The sequence below is a fragment of the Lepidochelys kempii genome, chromosome 10, assembly GCF_965140265.1.
Source record: "Lepidochelys kempii isolate rLepKem1 chromosome 10, rLepKem1.hap2, whole genome shotgun sequence".
In the NCBI taxonomy this organism is placed as follows: Eukaryota; Metazoa; Chordata; order Testudines; family Cheloniidae; genus Lepidochelys; species Lepidochelys kempii.
This window is the reverse complement of record NC_133265.1, coordinates 37,754,090-37,778,565: the sequence shown is the minus strand read 5'-3', so window position 1 is coordinate 37,778,565 and position 24,476 is coordinate 37,754,090. Positions and strand designations below refer to the sequence as shown.

Here is a 24,476-nt window from a genome sequence, read left to right as displayed (position 1 = left end):
GATCCATTGTCTACAGCCAAGCTCTATGATACAACCGCATTTGCTCCAACCCCTCAAAGACAAAGACAAACACCTACAAGATCTATATCAAGCATTCTTACAACTACAATACCCACCTGCTGAAGTGAAGAAACAGACTGACAGAGCCAGAAGAGTACCCGGAAGTCACCTACTACAGGACAGGCCCAACAAAGAAAATAACAGACCACCACTAGCCGTCACCCCCCAAATAAAACCTCTCCAACGCATCAAGGATCTACAACCTATCCTGAAGGATGACCCATCACTCACAGATCTTGGGAGACAGGCCAGTCCTTGCCTACAGACAGCCCCCCAACCTGAAGCAAATACTCACCAGCAACCACACAACAGAACCACTAACCCAGGAACCTATCCTTGCAACAAAGCCCATTGCCAAACTGTGCCCACATATCTATTCAGGGGACACCATCATAGGGCCTAATCACATCAGCCACACTATTAGAGGCTTGTTCACCTGCACGTCTACCAATATGCCAGCAATGCCCCTCTGCAATGTACATGAGTCAAACTGGACAGTCTCTACATAAAAGAATAAGATGGACACAAATCAGACGTCAAGAATTATAACATTCAAAAACTAGTTGGAGAACACTTCAATCTCTTTGGTCACTTGATTGCAGACCTAAAAGTTGCAATTCTTCAACAAAAAAAAACCTTCAAAAACAGACTCCAAGGAGAAAGTGATGAATTGGAATTAATTTGCAAACTGGATACAATTAACTTAGGCTTGAATAGAGACTGGGAGTGGATGGTCATTACACAAAGTAAAACTATTCTCCCCCCCCCCCCCAACTGTTCCTCAGATGTTCTTGCCAACTGCTGGAAATGGCCCACCTTGATCACTACAAAAGGTGCCCCCCCATCCCCCCGCCCGCTCTCCTGCTGGTAATAGCTCACCTTAAGCGATCACTCTGGTTACAGTGTGTATGGTAACACACATTGTTTCATGTTCTTTATATATATGGATCTCCCCACTGTATTTTCCACAGTATGCATCCGATGAAGTGAGCTGTAGCTCACGAAAGCTTATGCTCAAATAAACTGGTTAGTCTCTAAGGTGCCACAAGTCCTCCTTTTCTTTTTGCGAATACAGACTAACATGGCTGCTACTCTGAAACCTGTAGTGCTATAGACTCATTCAAAAAAGCAGGACAGGGACATATTTAGCTTTTTATATATATTCTCATAGCAAAATAACTGATTAAGTATTATATCACTTACAACTGGTTATATTAACACACTTGATTTAACTAATATGCTGCAAAGAGACACAATAAGAGCTCATGAGCCTCAGTCTGACCATCACTGATCTACATTATTCACCAGCAGAAACAATTACAAGAGCTTGTCCTTAGGGCAAGTCACAATAAGGAAGTAGCTGAAGACTTTGGCTCAGTCTGAAGACGTCTCATGTCTATGCTCCTTGAGAAATGCTTCCACAGCATAAGAATATAAGTGTAGCCGTACTAGCTCAGACCAAAAGGTCCAAGTAGCCCAGTACTCAATGCCTGGTGCCCCAGAGGGAATGAACAGAACAGGCGATCAGCAGCACAGATGGGCAAGCCATTCCTGCCACCCCCACAGAAGCAGTATTAAAAACTCTGAAGTGTACATGCAGCATTAGCCTGATCAGTAAGCTACCTGGTGATATTTCTACCTAGCAGGGAGTGAACCATGGATAGTCTGCTTAAGGGATATTGTCTCTCTCTTTAAATGTGTTTTGAGAGCACTCAACCACAGACAATTTTGTTCTCTTGGCATGTACTGTTTTATTATCCATTTTTATGTTCAGGTTTACAGCAAAGAAGCTGCATTTAAGTAGCTTGCACACTGGGAAAGTAGAGGGATGATGCATCAATTAAGTATTGCTAGTCCTGCACCCTTTCCATTGCAGTTGCACCAAGTACCAATGAAGCTAACAGTAGCACTGTGATAACTGGGTCTTCAGCACACTTAACATCCTGTTAACTCTGACTTAATATGCAGCAGGCTGGAAGGACTGAGTGCATGAAGCATTGCTCTAGCCCAGTGCTGTCAGAGTGCCCAGCCAGTGTAAAGTAGGTCTCTGGCTTAGGTAAGAGCTCATTATCCTTGGTAAGGGGACATATTGCTTCTTTCATGTACAGGCTATATTTGATGCACTGCAGTATGAACTCTTCCATTACTATATGCTCAACTGTATTGGAATCCTGCCTGCTCCCATGATTCAGACAGTATGTATGTGTGGGTTGGGGGTGTCTAGGAGGTGGAGTGCGATACCACTTATTAGCCACTGTTTCACATGATTTAAAATAAACCACAAGATCTGCTACAGTAGGGTAGTGGAGGAAGTTTTATTTGGAAACATTGTATAACTGCAAAACCCAACACTGGGTGCACGACTGATGCTGGAGCATAAATTTTACTACTGGAAACATGGGAGTGTTGGACATTTGCTGTATAAGTAAAAACAAACAATTCTCACACTCCAATACCAGGACACAACAGTAATCTTTAGCATCAAGTTACATCCAAGAAATTCTCTGCACTTACAATTAACCCCACAGTGTAATAATCTACCTATATATGATTAATATATATAGCATGGGAAATTGAAAATTCTTGCTCCATAATGCATGAACATGTCAAGTCTTTTATAAATAAACATCCAGTGAAGAGAAAAAAATTACATTTCTAGTTCCTATTTATACATACTCTAATGGCAAATGGGTGGAAAGTTGAACATAGGTCATGCCAAGCCTGAAGCAGGCTTGGGACAGCCCATCCAGTTTAATATTGAATTACACACAGGACAGACAAGTCACTAACATACATTGCGCATTTACAAGAGATCCACTACCAAATTAAGACAACTGTACACATTGTTGAGACCATTTTCATTCTGGAGCTTTTGTTTTAAATGTGATTTTGTTTAATTCTTTACATCATACTCTGTGGTGTTTACTTTGTGGAAAGGATCAGGGCAACAATGAGGCCATAGAGACCCAAGACTTCAGCGAAGATCAAGATCAGGATCATTCCCACGAATAACCTGGGCTGCTGTGCTGTCCCCCGTACGCCTGCATCACCCACAATGCCAATGGCAAAGCCAGCAGCCAGACCACTGAGGCCCACACTCAAGCCAGCACCCAGTTGAAGGAAGCTCCTGCAGATCAAGGATGAGACAATTAGTGGTGAATGATAGATCTCAAGTTCAAGGGCTGGGTCAAAAAGGTAACTGCCATTTTTCTGTAGAAACAGCACTTCCATCACCACTTTTGAAGGGGGAACCACATCCTCCTAAAGGGACAGATATTCCCTCACAATCTCAGCAGGGAACTTCCCAACTGTACACCTAGCTTTATCTCCCACTACACATGTGGTGTAGTCTTGGAAGACGACTGATGTTGAACAGAGTTGGGAATCTCATGTTCTCAGGGTCAGCAAATGCAGACACCTGACAGGACATCAAGCCCATATACTATCTGGAAGCATGCTTCTGAAAGAGCATTAGTAATTTAGTAGGAAGCAATTCCAAACACTGGCAGCACATGAAGCTATGTAAGAATCAAACGGTTCATTAAACATTCAAGACTCTGGCAACTATAGCTTTGCATAGGTTTTCTAGGCAGTTAATCATTAATGTGTACAGTAAGGAGTCATTCTGGTATTAAGTTCTATCCCAATAGAAGTGTTTGCCATACTGTGCTGCACAGCTACAACTTTTGCTCCAAGTTGTTTTAATTCCATTTGTCAGGACACCTGGAGTGCCAGCTTCCTCCCAAGAATAAAGGTAGAGCATAATTTCACTTTCTACTGCTGATGGACAGCATTGCACAGTAACTCCTGCATTGTGATGTAGTCCTATTTCTAGAATCAAGGGGTTTAACAGTATCACACTGGACAGTTGAGGAGTGCCAGTCCCTCATTAACTTGCATAGAGATTTTTTCCAAAACTAAGAGTGCTTAAACAAATTCCAAATCTGTTAGGGCAGAAGAGTTGCCACTTGAAAGGGAGTTGGCAATAAGGACTGCCTTAATTTCAGTATCTGAAGATCCTTCTGCTTCTGTTACCCAGTTAGGATTAAGGCAGATTTTAGTGGTCCTCAATAGGACAGACTTTAGAAAGTTACAGAATTACAGGTGTTACTGCCTTATTAGGGTAGTTTCAGCTTGTCTCAGGAAGCACGGAAGGGATTGGATTTCAGACTGCTCCAGGTGCAAAAAGGCAACTGTTGAGACATTAGCATAGCTAAAGGATTAATTTACCGGCATGCTCTGAAATAAGCACTAAGTTGAATTATTCACAAACACCTCCCTGGTAACTCTGGTGCATACCAAAGCTCACAAATTGTGTATTTGACCAGCCTAATTAAGTTAGCACACCTTGTAAGTGTCTTTAAATAGTCTTTAAATAGTCTTTGTTTAATCAGGAGCTGTACCATAAACAGGGACTGTTTGTAAAGTTCTTCTCACTGGCTGATGACCCCTTTCTTGAACTGCTTATGGGCCATAGTGGGACAACTTTAAATGCCAGTTTACAGTAATATATGAAGGGAAACAGAATGGCAAGGTTAGACAACCATGTACTGAAGCTCTCCATTTTGCATGATGTACTGAGTTCCTATAGGACAGTGGAAAGTGGATCGGAACTTTGGACCAGATTGTTACAGGATTACAAGCTATTCTATAGCTATAAAATGCTCGAAGTACTTTACTGCCCTTATCACCACAGATTCCAAGTACTCCATAATAAGAGGCTTCTCTGCAGCAGTGTTTAAGTGATATCTAGTCATTTGACAAGGGTCAAGAGTTTCAGGTTAACGCTCCCAAACACTGCTATTGACAGGTATAGCAAAAACTTACTTGAATAGTGTGATGCCAGGTGCAAGGGAGTTGGCAATAAGGACTGCCACTACCAGGCCATAGATAGCTATAATACCAGCCATGACAACAGGGATGATTGACTTCATGATCAGTTCAGGCCTCATGACAGACATGGCTGCAATACCTGTGCCACTCTTTGCTGTTCCATAAGCAGCTCCCAAGGCTGGAAAAGAGGAAAACAATGTTAATGGTATCCCTACAATACCATATACACTTACGAGAGCAGAGTTTTCTAGGCTATTGTACCCTATTAAGTTAGCATAGGGCTTTGCTAGTAGGTAGGTAAACTGGCACCAGCCTCAGCAAATATTTCCCTCATCTCTCATTTGGTGGGGGAATGCTGAAGTAGGAATGACTTGCCCAAGGTAACATTAAGATTAAACTTCTTCCAAGTTGAGCCTGTTCCGCCCATCACACACTGTAGCTAGGCTAGGAGGCTAGTTAGCCTGATGTCCCAAGAATGTGCTATGTTATCTGGAAACTGCTATTTCCTACATTTAAGATGGTCTAGTTACAGGGCACTGGCACAAACATGGGCATCAGTGTTCTGTTCCCTTTGATTTACGGTTTAATCTAGCACCTCTAGAATTAGGACATCACCATGCCCAGGTTTGAATCTGAATGTCTCCTCCACAATGCATTTAGTCAGGCTACCAGCTTTCACCCCAAGCAATGACAGTGAAGTAAGTCTCCCAGCAACTACAACTGAGCCGATGTTGAATTACCAAGCAGCAGTATGGTCACTGTAACCTGATGGTTAAACAGGTTTGGATGAGGTTTCAGTAGAAGGGCATTAGGAAGCAGTTACAGGGTGGTACACATCTATTATAATTACTTAAGTGTGTCTAGGAAGGCATTTAAGATTAATGCCAGAGGCATACAAAATAAGTATCTGATGTAGCTTTACAGCTTGAAAACTTTGTAGACACCCTTCCTCTTCAGGATTTTGGACTGCCAGATCATATTTCTCCTTTACAGAGGAATAGCCTTCAGGTGTTTCCACAGTGCATACAACTGAAGAATCCAACTCGCACTGAATCTAGCTGCAGGAAAGTTAACTTAGCTAATTCACATTAGACTATTGCACTCCATTTTAAAACTTGCCCAAGTATGATGATCTGGCTCTCCGCTAAGGGGAAGCCTACTGCAGGTCAGGGTATTATCTGCATTTCCCCATAGACGTGTTCAGAGAACGCCACTACAAGTGTTTACACAGGCTGGGCCAACTGAAGCACAGTTCTGCTTACAAGTAAGGATTTTTATGGTTTCCTCTTGAAGTACGGAACTGTTATAGAGCAAATGTCTGCAAGAGGAGGTTATTTGTACAGAGGCTTGTAGGAATCCCATGCTGTTTACAAATCAGAAGAACCAGTTGCTGTCTAGTAACTGTTCATTATTTAAATTTTCTGATTCAGGTTGCCTTACATCTCTTCCTTGTCAGATGCTGACAGCTGTTGGTTCTTTTACTGCTGTTCTGTTAAGTGCAAATAGTTATTCAAAAAGATAACTCACAGGGTAATAAGATGCAAATGTGGGACATCATCCTGGTATTCACTTAGTGCCTTGGTAAGTCCATGATTCTGGGTTAGGCCTCCCCACACGCCAGCCACCTTTCAATGGCTTCTTTTGTTGACTCTGACAAACCAACCTAGGAGCTTCTCAGGACATTGTGATCTCAGTACTACAGAGCTTCTGAATAAAGGACTTCAAAGCACTTTTCTACTTTTAGAGAGCTGGTACTTTAGTGAAATTCTTCAGGCTTCAGTGTAGAGGCAGGTTTAGGCAACAGCTATGCTTTAGAGAGTGGTTCAATACTTCCAGAAGGCCAATGACTTGTTACATCTTTGTCATTAGAAGCAAGTTCTACTTTATTTTTTTATAATATAATTTCTTACAAGTTACAGAAAGGTCAACCGAAGCCTTGGGCTGAATTTATCATGGTAAATTGAGGTATACATGTTGACAAAGGAGTGGTCTTGTTAAAGAACTAGTTTGGAAGAGTCCATGTAGTCTACAGTAATTTGGTTCATACCAACTTTTACAGTCTGTAAGGCATAACCTATAACTTTAAACAATGCCAAGTTTAATTATGTAACATCCAAAAGGAATTGGCCCAACAGTCTAAGTTTGTGCCTTCTACCAGCAAACTCAGGAAGATACTATAGTCCATAAGGGCTGGATACCAAGCTGAAGGCTGGTTAGGAAAACACCAAGCAACTAGATATTATGAACTTGTTCAGCTTTTGCTTCCAAATTCCCCATCACTGCATTTGATGTTCCTGTTTAGCAAGCATCTATACTCCTAGAAGTGCTACCTCTAGATAGCTGTTCTGGGCAGGCTAGAAGATGAACTTAGAGTCTTGCTGGGCATTGAGTCCAAGATTTATATACGGTCCTAAAAAAAAAAAAAATATGCTCTAGGAATTTTGGGGAAGTTCTGTGGCCTGCATTATAAAGCTTGGGACCATTATGATCTTGTAGCAGAAGTGGGCAAACTATGGCCTGTGGGCCACATGTGGCCCACAGGACTGTCCTGCTCGGCCCCTGAGCCCCTGGCCCAGGAGGTGAGCCCCTGGCCCCTCCCTTGCAGCCACACCACTGTGCAGGGAGCACTCTGGGCAGCAGGGCTGTGCGCTCATGCAGGGCAGCACGTCTGGCTCTGGCGTGGCTCCCAGACATGCTGCTCTGAGTGGCATGGTAAGGGGGATTGGATAGGGGTGGGGTCCCAGTCAGGGGATAGCGAGTGGGGACCAGGCTGTTTGGGGAGGCACAGCCTTCCCTACCTGGCCCTCCATACAGTTTCACCCCAATTTGGCCCTTGAGCCAAGAAGTTTGCCCACCCCTATCCTATAAGTCTAACTGGCCTTTGAATCTATGATTGTTGGTCCCCGACAGACCCAGACAGCTTCCACTTCTTGCATAAAATACAAATGTTAAGAAGTCAGCAATATTGTAACCATTTCACTTATCAGACCTCAGACATGTAAATTCTGACCTTCCCCCACCGAGGCATAGTTGTAATAGGTTTTTGCTTCAGACTTCAAACCATAGTTACTCCACTAGATTTCTAGTTGGCTTAGGATACAATCTGAGAGCCTTAAAAATGAAGGTATTTCTAGAACCATGCTGTGTTATGATTTTAGGATACATTCTGCCCGCAATGAAAATACTTTGGCCTAGCTATTTTGCAGGAAAACAGAAGGAAGAGAAGCACTGACAGGGAGTCAAAGGTTTCTGTAGTTTCAACCTGCTAACAAGATCAGTTTCCCACATGCCATAATCTTGTAATCACAGAAGCACTAAAGAATCCTCTCATGAGATTATTTAAGCATGCTATTGTTTGAAGTTGTGCTTTTGGAAAGCATGTTTTAGTTATACGGACATGAACTAGTCAGTTTCTTGCTCCTGTAGTTATTAGGTGGAGATAAAGGGTTTAGATTTAGTCAGCCCTTAGTTGGTAGTAGGAAAATTCTACACTGGTAGGATGTAGTAAGCTACAAGTGTTTAGTTTAGTGTATTCAAAACTGGATTCTGATTTTGGCAAGCCTCAGGAGATGGCACAACTTTCTGCTGAGACTGAGAACGTAAGAACAATGATATTGGGTCAAATCAATAGTCCAGCTAGCCCCAGTATCTGGACAGTGGCCAGTGCCAGGTGCTTCAGAGAGAGTGAACAGAACAAGGCAGTTATCAAGTGATCCATCCCCTAGTCTTAGCTTCTGGACACCAGAGGTTGAGACATGTAGAGCGTAGGATTGTGTCCCTGAGCATCTTGGCTAATAGCCACTGACACATCCTCCATAGACTTAGGATTATAAAAAAACCTAGTTACATTTTTTGCCTTCACAACATCCCCTGGCAATGAGCTCCACAAGTTGACTGCATTGGTTGAAGTACTTCCTTACATTTGTTTTAAGCCTCCTGTTTATTAACCTCAATGGGTGACCTGATTTTTGTATCATGTGAAAGGGTAAATGTTTCTCCAATTTGTTTTCCCACACACCATTTGAGATTATAGATATTCCCCCCTTAATCAATTTTCTAAGGGGAACAGTTCTAGTCTTTTTAATCCCTCCTTGTACAAAAGACTTCTATAACCCTAATCATTTGTTGCTCTTCTCTGCACCTTTTGCAATTCTAATATATCTTGAGATTCGAGCATGCCATTCTGGTTGCCCTATTCAGTGTGGGTATACCGTGGATTTATATAGTAGCATAATGATTGTCTTATCTATCCCTTTCCTAGTGGTTCCTAGGATTGTAGTAGCTGTCAAAGCTATCACCTGCAAGCTTTGTTTACCCCCTTAAGATCACTGTTTAATCTTATCCAGATCTATGATTACGTTGAAAAGTACAGGTCCCAGTACAGCTCCTTGGACAACCCTCTTTTGCTCTCCATTGTGAAAATGGAGCATTTATTCCTACCCTTTGTTTCCTGTCTCTTAACCAGTTACTGAGCTATGAGCCCTTCTTTCTTATTCCATGACAGCTTACTTTGCTTAAGAATGTTTGATGGGGATCTTGTCAAAGGATTTATGACAATCTAAGTACTACAACTGGATCAAAGCTTGCCGAGACCCTCAAAGAATTCCAATAGATTGAGGCATGATTTGCTTTCACAAAAGTCATGTTGACTCTCCAACATGTTGTGTTCATATATGTCTGATAATGCTGTTTCTTACTAGAGTTTCAACCAGTCTCCCTGGTACTAGAGTTAGACTTAGTCTAATTGCCAGGCTTGCCTCTGCAGCCTTTTCAAACACAAACACACAGCAATATATTAGCTAGCCTCCAGTCATCTGGAATAGAAGCTGATTTAAGTGACAGGTTACATACCCCAGTTAGTAATTCTGCAGTTTCATATTTGAGTTCCTTCAGAACTCTTGGGGGAATTCCACCGGGTCCTAACACCCCTTTATATGGGATGGCAGAAAAGGAATACAAAGGTTGTGCAGATATGCTCATTTGACTGGCAAGCTAGACTTTCCACTGAGTTTCTCAGACAGTGTGTGGCTTAAGAATGTGCTGATCTTGTAAAAGTCCAATTATGTTTTCTGCAATGCAGTGCACCAATTCCAGCAGGAAGGCAAAAGTACAGCTTATTCTGGAAAGTTTGGCAGCTCTTAGCTGATTTGTGATCTAAGTTTACTTTGTCTCACTTTTTTACAATTTGAGTATCATGTCAGAGTGGTCCACCTTTCTGTATGCTGAAAGAATCTGTATGCAAGAGAAACATCCTGGACAGCTTCCAAGTCACTCCGCATCAGCTCAACTGATTCAGAAACAACTAGGACAATTAATTTTTTTGGGGCGGCCAACAAGTGCTTGGACTGCAAGCCAGGGTCAAAGTTTGTCTAACCAGTCATGTCTTTGAACGATTCTGGAGTGGGTCAAAGCTAATCCAGAATACAGAACACAAGTGACCAGATTTAGTATGTAAACCAGACCCACCACAAGATACTGCCAGTGGTAATACATTACAGAAGTAAAACTGTACCTGCCACTTGCAAGCCTATGCTTTAATGCTGGAGGACACAAGTTGCCCAAATATCACTCAGTGTACAGCAGCTGTTTCATGGTGATTAGATCATTGATTTACAACTGCTTAAAAGTGCTTTTTGCAGGCAGACTGACCACCAGGCCTTCACTGGGACAGATTAATGAAATCTGGGGCCCTAGACCTACCAAGAGTCAACTGGTAGCAAAGATATTTTAGAGGTGAGATGCACAGGCACTGACTTTCCAATGCACTGGAGGGTGTGTGACCCCTGGCTCTACCCACACTTCAACCCTTCCCCCAAGGCCCCACTCTTCCCGCCCCCTCCACATCCCTGCTCCACCCCCTGAGCCTCCTGCATGCCACAAAACAGCTGATCATGGCAGGCAGGTGTGGAGCCAGAGGGGGAGGTGCTGATCTGTGGGGCCTGCCAGTGGGTGCACAGCACCCATCATTTTTTCTCTGTGGGTGCTCCAGCCCCAGAGCACCCATGGAGTCTGTGCCTATGGTGAGATGCAATATTGAAGTTTTTCCCCTCCTACCCATTTGAGATGGAATAACTTCTACCTACACTAGGTATTTCACTGCTTGGTCTGGAGGTAAGAGCCATTAGAGAGAAAGTCTGTATTTTAAAATAATCAGATAAACTGTTTCCTGCAGCTGTTTGCAACCCCAGAGTGTTGAACCTAGAAGTGAAAGTAATTACTGTAAACTGTACCTTGTCTTACAGGCACATGACTAGGATTAGGTTTAGAGGAATGGTCAGTTTTCTAGTTCCTTTTTCTACACCCTCCTCCTCCAGTCTTCCCAGGAGATTAAAATATGAACTCTTCCTGAAACCGAAAGGAGTTCCTCCTATTGCTGTATGGTAAGTGCATAAAATAGGGGAAGCAAGAACTATATAAAAAGTTATAAAAACAGAAAAATCTTTCGAACAGTGTTAAGTAGAAGATAACATTTTGGGGGGGGGGGAAGCAGTGTTTAATCAGTCTGGCCTGGAGAGACTTTTTGCATCTTCTACAGGAAAGCAGTACTGTAGCTTCTGGGAGGGAGGAAGAATTCACAGTGGACAGCCAAATATGCCTTTCTGGTCCTACAAGTCTGAGGATCTATTTAAAACATTTCCATATTTGATCAGTTTAGCAATGTTTTTCTTCTGGAAGCTAGTTTTGCAAAACAACTTTGTCAACTGCTTAGTTCAGTTCTCATAGCTAACTCATCAGTTGCTGCAGACTTTTTACAGGGCTAAAACTTCAGGGAAGGGTTGGGCAAAACCAGGGTTCTAAAGCAGAACAAGGTAAGTAACAAAGCCACACTGCATTATCCACAATGTGGACACTGATCAGAGGAATACGGAGAAATAGAAAGATGTTAGGGTAAAGATTAGAGATACTCAAAATCTAGGGCCCTAGGCATGGCCATGAAGTCATGCAAATCTCAAAATTTTAGCTTTCATTTAATAGCCTTCCAATCTTTGCAGTGAGACTTAATTGATGCAGCAGTGTTTGCAGAGGTCTGCAGATTGATGGAGATGATAGCACTGAAGGAGTGGGGGAGACTAGTACTTCCTTTCCATTGAGATGGATGGGGATCTGTCCCTGCCAATGCCATCCTGGCAGGACTGTGTGGCAGCTGGAGTGCAGAAGGTCCAGCCCACCTCAACACCCTAGCTCTAGAGGGGGTATTTGGGACACCCCTGCTGCTACCCTTACTTCTGGTGAGGGATGCCCTGTTGCCATCTTTGCTGCTCCTGATGAAAAGTGGTCCCATACTACTGTCCTTGCATCTTTGGAAGAATCCTCTGCCAGTCCAAATGGGCATGGCTATCCCATGAGACAGCCTTACCCTATCTCTGCGCCATGCTGTAGCAGGCCTAGGGCCAGATTGCCCTAATGATGAATATGCAAGAAGGCTATTCTTGAGTTTGATATTAGAAATTCAGGTCCTGGCTACATTGGAAGATGATTTCACAAATTCAAGTCAACAACTTGGAATGATTCCAGCAATTGGGGGGGGGGGGGGGTGGAGGAGGAGGAAGGTATTTTTAGTCCGACTTTACAACTTCTGTGACTAGTTAAGAAAAGAAAGCTTCTCAAAAACTTCTGATCCATTACCACTTAAGATCACACAAACATCCCTCTATCTTCAACACTAGGGAAAGTTGCACTTAGGTCTTTTTCAGTCTGTTTAAGCCCTTGATGTGTAACAAGGGCTGATAGTAAGGTTTCTTTGCAAGAAACCTTAAGTCTGAATCCATATTTATAGCCAGGAAAGTCCTGGCTTAGTTTCACAGACAAGATTAATCCAATATTTAAAAACGATTTCAAGTGATTAAGGGATCTCACTGTGGCTATTACAAGTGCTGTATACTTTTGGGTGGATGAGATACTCAGCTAGGTAGTCGGCTGAGGACCATAGACTGCAGATGGCCACTCTGACTTGAACAAGTATTCACAGCAAGACCATACTGAAAGCATAAGCAGTATGAAGTGGAATGATTATCTCTGCATTAAGGTTGTACAAACAACCTTAACTAGTTTAAGTTTGAATTGCAGAACTCTGCAGTACTGTTAAAAGATCAGAAGACATTTGATTCTTCACTAACCACGCAAGTTAGGTCACTATAATGCTGTGTTAATGCCACATGAAGTTTGAATCTAGCCTGAGACTTGAGTCTTTTCACCTGTTCTGCTGAAGACTTCAGTGAATTTATACAGGTAGCCTCTATTGATCTGTGGAAGAGGTTCAATTTTGTAGTGTGAGAAGTAGTCAGTACAGACCACCTGGAAGCATAAGAGACTGAACACCCTGAAGTTCAGCAAGGATGCTCAGACTGAAGATTAGGAGCCAGTCACCACAAATTCTAATTACATAGCCAGACCAGCCATCCCAAACACATTCTACTCACTTGTTCAATTAAGCAACCATTTTGAGAGTTTTAGGTAAAGATATCTAAAGAGACTTAACTTTCAAGATTTCAGGACTCTGACCCCAAAATGCTCCAAGTTTGAAGTGAATTGAAGAGCAATTTCATGGCAGGCAGCCATTGAGAAGTTTTATATTAGATGATCTTATTTAAAAGCTGAAGTCCAGGTTAATGGGTAAATAGGCTACAAACGCTGCAGAGCTATAGTAGCAATGCCATCATTCTCAGAGCTGCAGTTTCTCTCTTCAGTCAGGCTGACTACTCTCCTGGACAGATTATGGATAGCAACTCAACTTGCAGTGTATAAACATGTGATCAGACTTTGCTACATTAATATCTAATTACGATACTACACAGTTTACTTCTGCTCACCACTAGTCAAGTCTCAAGTGCCTCATTTAATCAGATTAGAAGAAATCCTCATTTCTTTACACATTCTAAAGAAATCTTGAGTGTTTGCAAGAGCAGTGCTAATTAAGATTTCCTCCAAAATAGCTTGTTGAAGGCAAGCGCATGCTTATGTTCTTTGATGAAGAGTTTTCATCAGGACTCTGGAATGAAAGCTACATATGGAACTCAACTGAGGCAAACTTGGATTACAGTTTACATATTGAGACTTAGAGGGAAGGGATCCCACTTCAGATTTGGGTTGTTTTACATCATAAGTGGGTCTAGGAAAGAATTTGGCAGCCAAATGCCTGAATGCTTAGGACAGTATGTAGTCTGCCTGTAAGTAGGTAAGTCTTACAAGTGAAGACAAGGGAAATCAGATCACTGCATTTACTTAAAAAAAAAAGTTTCTCAAATGTAGTATGAGTACAACATACTAGTTCTCCCTTGAAGTACTGAGGAAGAAGCAGCCATGTTATTTCTAACTAAGGCTACATTTTAGTCACAGGTATTTTTAGTAAAAGTCATGGACAGGTCACAGGCAGTAAACAAATTCATGGCCCCATATCAGTCTGTAACTTTTACTAAAAACATTGTGACTTGGGGGCTGCCTGGAGACCCGGCAGGTGCTGGCAGCAGTGCATGGCCTGGGATCCCTGCTGGTGCTGGGGTGCACGGGTGGCAGTGCACAGCCCAGGGCCCCTGCTGGTGTTGGGGGTTGGTGGGGCTGGCAGGCTCCCTACCTAGCCCTGTGCTGCACCCATCCCCCCCCGCAGCAGCAGAGTTTGGGTGTGGGAGGGGGGAGAGGCAGTCTCTGGCAGTGCTTACCCGAGGGGCTCCCCAGAAGTGGTGACATCCCCCTCACTCAGCTCCTAGGCAGAGGTGTGGCCAGGCAGCTCTGTGCAATAGACTACCTCTGCCCGCAGGTACTGCCCCTGCAGCTCCCATTGGCTGCAGTTCTTGGCCAATGGGAGCTGTGGGGCAGTGCCCCGGACAAAGGCAGTGTGCAGAGCTGCCTGGCCATGCCTCCACCCAGCAGCTGAGTGAGGGGGATGTCATTGTTGCTGCTTCCAGGGAGTCTCCCAGGTAAGCACCACCCAGAGCCTGTCTCATCCCATCCTGTAACCCAGTCCCCTGACCCCTCCCACATACAAACTCTGATGCTAGTGGGGGAGGGGGGGGAAGGTGGAACACGAGGGGACCTAAGACTGCCCCAGCAGTGGCCAGTGCAGAAGTCAGTCATGGAATCTGAGACATGAGTTAGAAGTAAGGCTGCAAGTTTGTCACTGAAGTCACAGTGAGCACTCAGTTTGTTTAAAGGCAGTCAAAGACTATCAGGTCAAGCATGATGTGTGAGCAATAGCGTGGGAGAGGTCCTCACTTACCACCCACTCCACCCTCATACACTCCTCTATCCAGTATTTCATCTGCTATTTCTAAGATGTTTGTTCTTAGGATAAAGTTACTGGGGTCTTTACTATGCAGCTATCCTGTAGCTACTTCTCCCCATCTGTGATTTAAGCAAGCATGCGCCAGATATAGTCCTACAGAAAAGTGCTTGGGCATATCCTTGCCTTGCTCTGGCTGTTGCCATTATCCTCTCCACTAAATGGAGTGGATAATGAACAAGACAGCAGCAGTTCTGTTCCAAAGCCAGGACATAAGCTAGTGTAGTAAGCCACAATGCCAAGTTGTTCTCTAACTGACTGACTTCAGTAAGTGTTAAAGTAAGACTAGTTGTGATCTTGCAGGATGTCAGGAATATGGCTAATTGCCAGGGATCAAGTAGGTTTAATATTTTTGATTACACATTCTAGTCACATTCCCTGGCACTGAATTAGACAAAGGGCCCTAAGATTTTGAAGCATACTTTGCCAGTTCTAGAGATTTAGAGCAGCAGACAAGTCATCTTGGGTCTGCATTTAGAGTGCTTAAGTAATGTTTGGTAATAAGGGTTTGTACTATGCTATGCACATGGAACTCTTTCCAGCAACTGAGTATGTATAGCTGAGTTATCCTAATGACAGTTCTGCCAACAAAGGATGTGCTCCTGGAGGATTTTACAAGCTTCTGTACAGAAGTATTTCAGGAGATACCAGGCAGGTGCCCAATAGTTCTTTACTCTCAGAGAACTGCACCATTCTTAGATATGCTAAATATAAGCTAGGCGGCCCTATTCTATAGTAAGGCTATTTACCTTATAAACAAAAAGGTTTGTAAGCAACTAAAAGTATTAAGCAACATGATCAAGTCAAGAACAGTCATGCCAAGCCACCCTGATTTCCTTTGACAGGGTACTAGAAGGCAGTGAATAGGGAAGCTGTAGATGCGATACTGATTTTATTAAAGCTTTCACAGTCCCTCATGACAGTCTCAATGTAACTAGGGAAGTATAGTCTAGAAAGATGAAGTTACTATAGGGAAGTTGCAAAACCATACTCAAATGATAGCAAACTATTGATATATAACAGGGCGGTGGGCGGGGAGGGGGTATACCAAGTGCAGTCCTGCAGAGGTCTGTCTGGGATCCAGTATATTCAATAGTCATTAATGACTTGGATAATGGAGTGGAGAGCATGCGTATAAAAATCTGAAGAGGACACTGAGCTTGGAGAGGTTATCATCACTTTGGGGAATAAAATTAGAATTCCAAGTGACCTTGACAAGTCAGAGAATCAGACTGAAATCAACAAGATGAAATTCAATAAAAGCAAGTGGCAAAGTACTACACTTAGAAAAAATAAATAAATGCACAAATACAAAATGGGAGATAACTGCGTAGCATGAAATACTGCAGAACCAGATCTGGGGTTTATGGTGGACTCATTCAACTTGTGATGCACTTGTATAAGAGGCTATATCATTCTAGGATTTATTAACCCGAGTGGCATATTAAGACATGGAAAGTAACTGTCCTGTTCTACTGAGCACTACAAAGGCCTCAGCTAGAATAGTGCGTCCAGTTCCGGGTGTCCACATTTTTCTTGAAGCACAGCAAACTGGAGACATCCCAGAGAAGAACTACAAAAATTAGAGAAGATTTAGAAAAAACTCTAATTTGTAAAGGAAGCTTAAAAACTAGCTATGTTTTGTCTCAAGAAAACTGGGGGGGGAGAAGTAATGATCAGATAAGTCTTCCATATGTTAATTGATGTCAAAGAGGATAGTGATAAATTGTTCCCTGTGTCCACTGAAGGTAGAAGTAGTAATTAGCTTATTCTGCAACAAGGGAGATTTTGGTTAAATATTAGGAAAAAAATTTCTAATTACAAGGATAGTTGTGGAATCCCTATCATTGGAGGTTTTTAACCAGATGGTTACGCAAACTGTTGGGGATGCTCTAGCTTTACCTGGTCATACTTCAGTGCAGGGGACTGAACTAAATGACCTCTTGGTCTCTTTCAGCCCTACATTTCTAGGATTCTATGTTGGTGGCAATACTAACTAAAGGCAAGTTCTAATGTGAGCGAGGAAAAATAAAAAACCTAGCCAGGCAGATTCATTGAAATTTACCTATTAAGTGTGATGAAAAAATTCCAAGGCAGTCCATAGGTGCTGTGAATTGACAGTAGTGAAAACCTGTTAGGCAGAGAAATTCTGTAAATGGGCCCTTGTTTGATATAAGTTTTGCAGCAATGATAAAAACGAACTAATGTGCACAAGACTAGGCATCTGCTATTTCTGAGATACTAAAGTAGTATTTCCATCATCAAAAATCTTCCATCTGCTTGCAGCCTAGCAAAAGCATGATCCTGTTTCTAGGACAAATTCAAGAGATTAAGTGAAACTTCATATAGGATTATGGCTTTAAATGATTATCAGGGTTGAAAGTGTTTGAGACTCCTAATAACCCTTAACACAGCAACCCTCCATTGTGAAGTCTCCACTGATGAAAATGCAGAAGCAGACCACTTGGTCTTGATACCATGCCTCTATTTCCTTTTCCGATGTAAGGATGTGCTGTAGGAGTTAGAACACGGAAAGGATTATATAAAATTTGACCACTCAACAGCATCTGACATTTAGCCACCCACACATTTTACCCACTGGAAATAGCTTCCCCCCTCCATTTAAACCACAAGAAATGATTTAGGTCTGATCACTGAGTAAGCAGTCTGAAGATATTCAAATACATGAAGGTCACAGTAGCCTGTCAGATGCTGCTAGTGGCCACCACAGTTATAGCTGACCAAAACAAGCTCTGCTAGCTATTTACTATAATCAAAAGTCAGTGTTCAAACCCAAAACAAAAAGACTGTATGCAATACTGTTTCCACATCAAGCCTGCCAGGACAGAACAAGCCTTGAACAGGTTTGCTAAAAGACAGAAGTCTCTGAAATACAAGCCTCAGAAGAAACAGTACACAAGACTTATTTGAGTTAGAAATGTATGACTTAAAGAGTTGTGTAACATATCAAGTCTACTGCATTAATTGACACTGAGCTCAGATGTTCTTTATGCAGTCTTAAAGCCACTGCCTCCCTCCCCAGAGAGTCGGTAGCTTCTTGCCTCTAAAATCAGTTTATTTTGAAACAATTAACACTTAGGCAAGAAGCATTGGAACATACTGTAGTGCTACATACCAGTTAAAAGTGCTACATGACATTGCAGATTTTAATGCTACATTTAAGTCTGCATATTCAGTAACAGATCACATATGAATAAGATATTGCCTCATTTAGTTTACCCTGAATTGACAGCAATATCAGCAAGACTCAGTTGATAAACCAGCAGTTCAGAAGCAAATATGGAACTAGAAAAGTCACTTTGAATTAGTGACAAACCTATTATAAGTCTGCATAAATGATCGCAGGTTTCCGGAGCCTAGTTTAGGATCGTTCCCTTAAGAGATTGGTAAACTTTTAACAGTAGTATTAATTAGTTAGCTTTAGGACTCATTCATATAAAAGCTTGGTCAGATGTAATAAAAATATTACTAGTTTTCAAAGCAAGTAATCCCTTTAATCTGTTGACAGGACTAGTTCACAGCCAGACAGTGCCTAGTACTCTCCCTCACTTCAGCTGTATATGCTCGCACATCAGGAACAGGTTTCAAGACCCAGTGATTATGTAAAAGTGAACAGCTCAATGCCACAATATCATCTTCCTGCAGTAGGTATCTAACCTTCAGAATACTAACATTGGGTATTAACAAGTTACTTGAAGGGTGTTGAGGCATATCTAGTGAACGGAAACTTAAAAGAGAAGCAATTAGAGCAGGGGTGGGCAAACTATGGCCTAGGGGCCGAATCCGGCCCCACCAGCTGTTTTATTCTAGCCCTCGAGCTCCCACTGGGGAGCGGGGGTCTGGGGCTTGCCCCCCTCCAGTGCTTCAGCCAGGGAACAGGGTCAGGGGCTGCACATACATGCAAGCAGCTGCATGCTTGTCCCCCCTCCCCCCACACACAGGGGGAGCATGCTGCTGTCCGATTTCATTTGTCAGGTTCCAAATGAGGTGTGTGCTTGACAGGTCAGTTTGTAACTGAGGTTCTACTGTACCACCGCTTGAGGGGGTGGATTTACTAGAGACACAGAACAAAGCCTTCCACCACTGAAGCACTTCAGCAGCATAGGAGCAGTTTTGAGTAGTTTTAGGGGCTCAATTCCTTCCAACTCAACAGAACCACCTACTCTTCCAAAATGGGTGTCAATGGTTTAAAGAGATGTGTCATTGGGTTTGGAAATGGAGCAGAAAGCTTGACTGGGTTTGGCTACCAAGCTGTTAAGACCACCACCTTCTGTTTATTCAAATTCTGTGAAATCCTCTTCACCCCACTTCAGCTTCTTTCCCAAGGAAAGATCACATGCCCATCATTTTCCTCCTCCAGCCTTATAAGCCATCCTCTGGCAGATGAGGGTTAGACAGCCATCTAGAGCTACATTATGCAGGAGTCTGTGTGCAGACTTCTTTCTCTATACCCAAGATTGCAGTACACTGGCTTGACATGACTGTCACTGCCGAGCCAGACAACAGTGTTAAAGATTTGGAGATGACCCACTGGCCTACCCTGCCCTGCAGCAGGCAACTTAAGTCTGTGCTCCAACACTGTCTCAGGAATGACTGAAGAGCAATGCCAACCATCTACATCAGTGGTCTCCAACCTTTTTACACCCAAGATCACCTTTTGAATTTAAGGGCAACCCAGGATCTACCCCACCCTTTCCCCACCCCACTCACTCCATCACTCGCTTTCCCTCACCCACACTGGGCTGAGGGCTCTGCGCTGGATCTGAGGGGTTTGCAGTGTGTCAAGGGCTCTGGAGTGAGCACGGGGCAGAGACGAGGGGTGCAAGCTCTGGGAGGGAGTTTGGGTGCAGGAGGGGGCAAGGAGCTGGTTTAGGGTGCTGGCTGTGGGAGGGCAGCACTTACCTCCTGCAGCTCCTGGTCGGTGGTGTAGTGTGGCTGCTGCTAAGGCAGGCTCCCTGCCTACCCTGGCCCCACACCGCTCCCAGAAGAGGCCACTGTAGCCCTGGGAAAGTGGGGCAGCACATGGCTCCGCACACTGCCCCTCTCTGCAAGCACCAACCCCACAGCTCCCATTGGGCACAGTGCCCCGTTCCTGGCCAATGGGAGCTGCGGGGTCGGTGATCGCAGAGAGGGGCAGAGGGAGACCCCTGCCCCCATCACTTCCCCAGGGCCATGCTGGCCACTTCCAGGAGTGGCATGGGGCCAGGGCAGGCAAGGAGCCGGTCTTAGCGGCAGCTCCACTGAGTCGCTGGAGAGTGTGATCGACTAGTTGATGACCACTGATCTGCATCATAACACTCTACTGCAGAGGATAACATCTATGTGCAGAAGCCCATGAAAGTAGCCAACAGGGGAAGCTAAAGGAAGTCTTCTCCTTAATTCAGGGGAGGTAATTATACCCATGAGCACTCAAAAAGGAGACCACCAATGAATTAATAAGGATTTTTCTGTCTACTGCTTGCAAGTGTAGGTCTGACACATTTTGGACTACTTCATACCAAAAGTTCTCCCATCCAGCAAGGCTAATCTTCCACAAGCCTACTGGTACAGCAGAGACCTAGGTGTTTAGCATCCAGATCATGTTGTAGTGTTGGTGACCAAATAAGGAATGAGTTGCTCAGTGTACATTGCAGAAGAGCTGTAACAGATACTTAAGCATTTTTTATTGATCTGAATTTAAATTCAGTTGTACAAAGTTGGGGCGTCAGAATTAAATGGCAGCACATGAAATTGAAAAGTTAAAGCTTTGGAACCATTAACAAATTGTCATCATGTGTCAAAATATACACAGTCAATATCCTTAAATTGAAGTGGTAAGTTGTCAAGCAGCATCTCACTTTGGACAAAATTCCATTGATTGAAACTTAGGCATTTGTGTACCCAGTGAAATTGATGTTGGGGGGGGGAGGGATAGCTCAGTGGTTTGAGCATTGGCCTGCTAAACCCAGGGTTGAGAGTTCAGTCCTTGAGGGGGGCCATTTAGGGATCTGGGGCAAAAATTGGGGATTGGTCTTGCTTTGAGCAAGGGGTTGGACTAGATGGCCTCCTGAGGTCCCTTCCAACCCAGATATTCTATGTTTATTAAAATTTAACAAAAAAAATTATGCTTGGAAGGATTAGGTTATCTCCCATCTACAAATGTAAGTATAGAGAGGCTTACTAGTTTCTGCTTGTGTAATGATCTTCATTTTAAGAGAGGTTAATTCAGCTGCCTACTTAAGGAATATCTACATATATTTTGAACTAAGCAAGGATGACTTGTGTCTATTGTAAGCGTCAGACACTGGAGTAAAAAAATGGCTAGTCATAGTTAAAGTTGAAGTAGGTAATGTGATGGTTTACATACTATTTGGTCAGTGGCCTTTGCCATATTTACAGTTGTACTTAACAGAACTAAATCTGGACTTTTCAAACACAAGTCAGTATTGCGCCAATGTAATCCTCTGTGTATAGAGTACAATGTGACTGGGTGATTGTACAAGCATGTGAAGGATTCACTGCTTTGAGTTCAGTGGCTGCAGGTGACCAGAGTGGCTTCCTTTAGATTTTCCCATATATGAAGTGAAAGAAGGTTCCATCTGGCTTTTTATTCTACAAAATGAAGAAAGTTCCTAGAAAGTCAGTGTGACAGATTTACTTAATGCCATGATTAACAAATCTAATTCATTCGGACTAAAGACCACATATCCCAGAAGAACTTGTTGGTTAACCAAGGTTTACATTTACACGGACATTCAGAATGTGTCAAAGTTTAGTCTGTCAAGTACTAACAGCCAAAGTTAATCCATATCCAAAAGTGATCTTTAGGTTGGATGGAATTTAGTTACTTGTTAAAGCTAACCATAGCTTCATAAGCCTGAGACAACAATTACTAGTAGTCATATGGGCATCTACAACTGACTCTGTACCCACTAACAGCTCTGGGATCACTCACTAAGTCAGAAACTCACTCAAAATGGTCCTCTTTTCTTGGTATCCAGTGGGTTAGCTCATTAGTCAGATTTACAGTAAGTAGTAAATATTTGCCCTGGTCTTGTGAATTGAGATGGCAAGCTATTGTAGATCAGTCATTACATGCCCCCTCTTTGCAAGGCTTCCATTAGTCAGAAAGGTGGACACCTATTCAGCCATATGGAAACAGCCCCCTTCCCCATTCATAGCAGCATCGTCCTTACAACACATTTGCTAGGAAAAGCCCTCTTGGGAGAGCACCTGCACCAAGCGCCCTAGCTGGCTCAGGCCATCCGCATTAGGCTCTTTGCTAAGCACAGTTCTTCCTTACCAACCCCCACACCCTCCCTGCAGTCACGTGATCAGCCGGGGGCTCCTCCACCAGCTGAGAGTCTCCCCAGTGACGTCAGCCTCAGACCCTCAGCGTCTCGCCCTGGAGGCCCCTCCCTCCGGAACCTTCCGAGAGCCCACAGTAGCCCGGATGGAGCAGCTGGGCAGGATGGCGGCAGGAGGCGGAGAAAGCGAAGAGCTTCGACAAGGGGGGAGCCGCAGCAAGCCACGGGAACTGCAGGCTCGGCAGGGTCCGCCCCCGCAGTAACATCCCGAAAGCCCAGTGTACGGGCCACCCCCATACCCGGGGAGCGGCGTCCTGGTGCCTTGCGGTGGAGCCGCTCCTGCCTCCCCAGACATCTCAAGTGTCAGCTGCCCAGCGGGCGGCGCGGCCAAGGAGCCCCAGCCTGGGGCGAGTCCCCCCTCCAGCCCCAAAGCACTGCCAAACAGCAAGCCCTCTGCCAGCACCCCCCGTCCAGCAGCTATCACTCCCCAGGTCCCGGGAACGCGAGCCTCCCCCACAGCCCATCGCGGGGTTAACAGAGCCTGCGCCCCCGCCCGAGGGCCGGAAAGAGCCCCCCACTCCCCCCAGGTAAGGGCGCAGGCACCGCGGGCATCACGCCCCCCGGCGAGGGAAAGCAACCATCGCCCCCAGACCGCCGAGGGCTCGGGAAGGAGCCGGGTGTCTCACCACTGAAGACCATGGCGGCGGAGGCGCCCATCACTGCGAAGAAGGAGGCGTACTCGGGAGCGCTGCCCTCGGACATGGCTGGGCGGTGCTGGGCCGCGGTCGGTACTTGCGCGCTGCGGGGAGCGGACGGTCTCCTTCTGCCTCGAGGCTCCGGCTCCTCCTGAGGCAGTGCTCAGCCACAAAACGGCGGAGACCGCGCTAGGACGGGGTCGGGGCGCAAGCCGATCTACGGGGGGGGCAGCAGTGGTAGCGTGGGCGCTCGGCTGGGTCCTTACTGATATGCGCTGTCTGCGGACGCTGCGCTCTAAATACCCAACCTCCGCAGGACAAAATGGCGGTCGCCGACAGGTCACATGACCCGCCCGCCGGAGTTCCCTCCTTCCCCCGCCGCTCGGGGGTCGGACCACTCACAGCCAGGTGGGTTTCACGCCTCACTCATGAACATGCAAACGCTATTCCCCAGCCTACAACACCGTCAAGCACATCATCCCCCGTTACAAACCAAACAGGGTCCCAGCTGTCCGTCTCCAAGCGGCGTGAGGGGGGATCTGAATATCATCCTGCCCTTCTTCCGTGCGCAGATGGTTTAGTCCACTCCCTATACTTCGCTTCCTCCCGGCGCATCGGCCACAGCTGAGCGTGATTCAGCGCACATTAGCATATGGGGCGCGTCCAGCACAGCAGGCACCGCCCCTCTCCGAGCTGTGGGGAGATAAGGCCTGCATGAGTGGCCCGCGGAGCGGGGGCGTTTTTCTTGGGGTTCAGAGAGCGGGGGGAGGGTAATGATCTTCGTAGACCGAGGAAGTGCGTCGCACGGGGCAATTGCCTAAGCCAGCGCCCAGGATCCCCGGGTCTTGGGGACCCAGCCATCCACAGCAGGGTGGGTGCCCTGCTGTTGGTGTGCACCCAACCGACTCCAGAGCCCTCCTGGACAGCAGGATGCTCCAGAGGCCTGGGGGTGGGGACTTGAGATGCTGGGCTGGTGAGTGTGTAGAAAAGTGGAGTAAACGCTGTTATTATTACATGTATAGGTGACAGTCTGCTGGGTTCCTTATAGTCATAAGACCAGCCAGACAGGGTCAGACCAATGGTCCATCTAGCTTAGCGTCCTGTCTATGGATAAAAGAAAAGGAGTACTTGTGGCACCTTAGAGACTAACCAATTTATTTGAGCATGAGCTTTCGTGAGCTACAGCTCACTTCATCAGATGTTTACCGTGGAAACTGCAGCAGACTTTATATACACACAGAAATCATGAAACAATACCTCCTCCCACCCCACTGTCCTGCTGGTAATAGCTTATCTAAAGTGATC

At 44.7% G+C, this 24,476-nt stretch overlaps 1 protein-coding gene and 1 long non-coding RNA gene across 2 annotated transcripts in view; one reads left to right on the top strand and one right to left on the bottom strand.

Annotated features, from left to right (window-relative positions):
• Positions 1–2,356: 2,356 nt before the first annotated feature.
• Positions 2,357–23,536, bottom strand: ATP6V0C (ATPase H+ transporting V0 subunit c). The gene is made up of 3 exons (XM_073362915.1): positions 23,163–23,536; positions 4,888–5,071; positions 2,357–3,187 (listed from the first exon to the last, which is right to left on the bottom strand). The coding sequence occupies exons 1-3, from the start codon at positions 23,236–23,238 to the stop codon at positions 2,983–2,985; spliced, it is 465 nt and encodes a 154-aa protein (XP_073219016.1). The 5' UTR covers positions 23,239–23,536; the 3' UTR covers positions 2,357–2,982.
• LOC140918461 (uncharacterized) overlaps positions 22,623–24,476 on the top strand; it is a 39,770-nt gene continuing 37,916 nt past the window's right edge. The window contains exon 1 of the long non-coding RNA XR_012161191.1: positions 22,623–23,579. This is a non-coding gene — a long non-coding RNA (uncharacterized lncRNA). The remainder of the gene's footprint in view (positions 23,580–24,476) is intronic.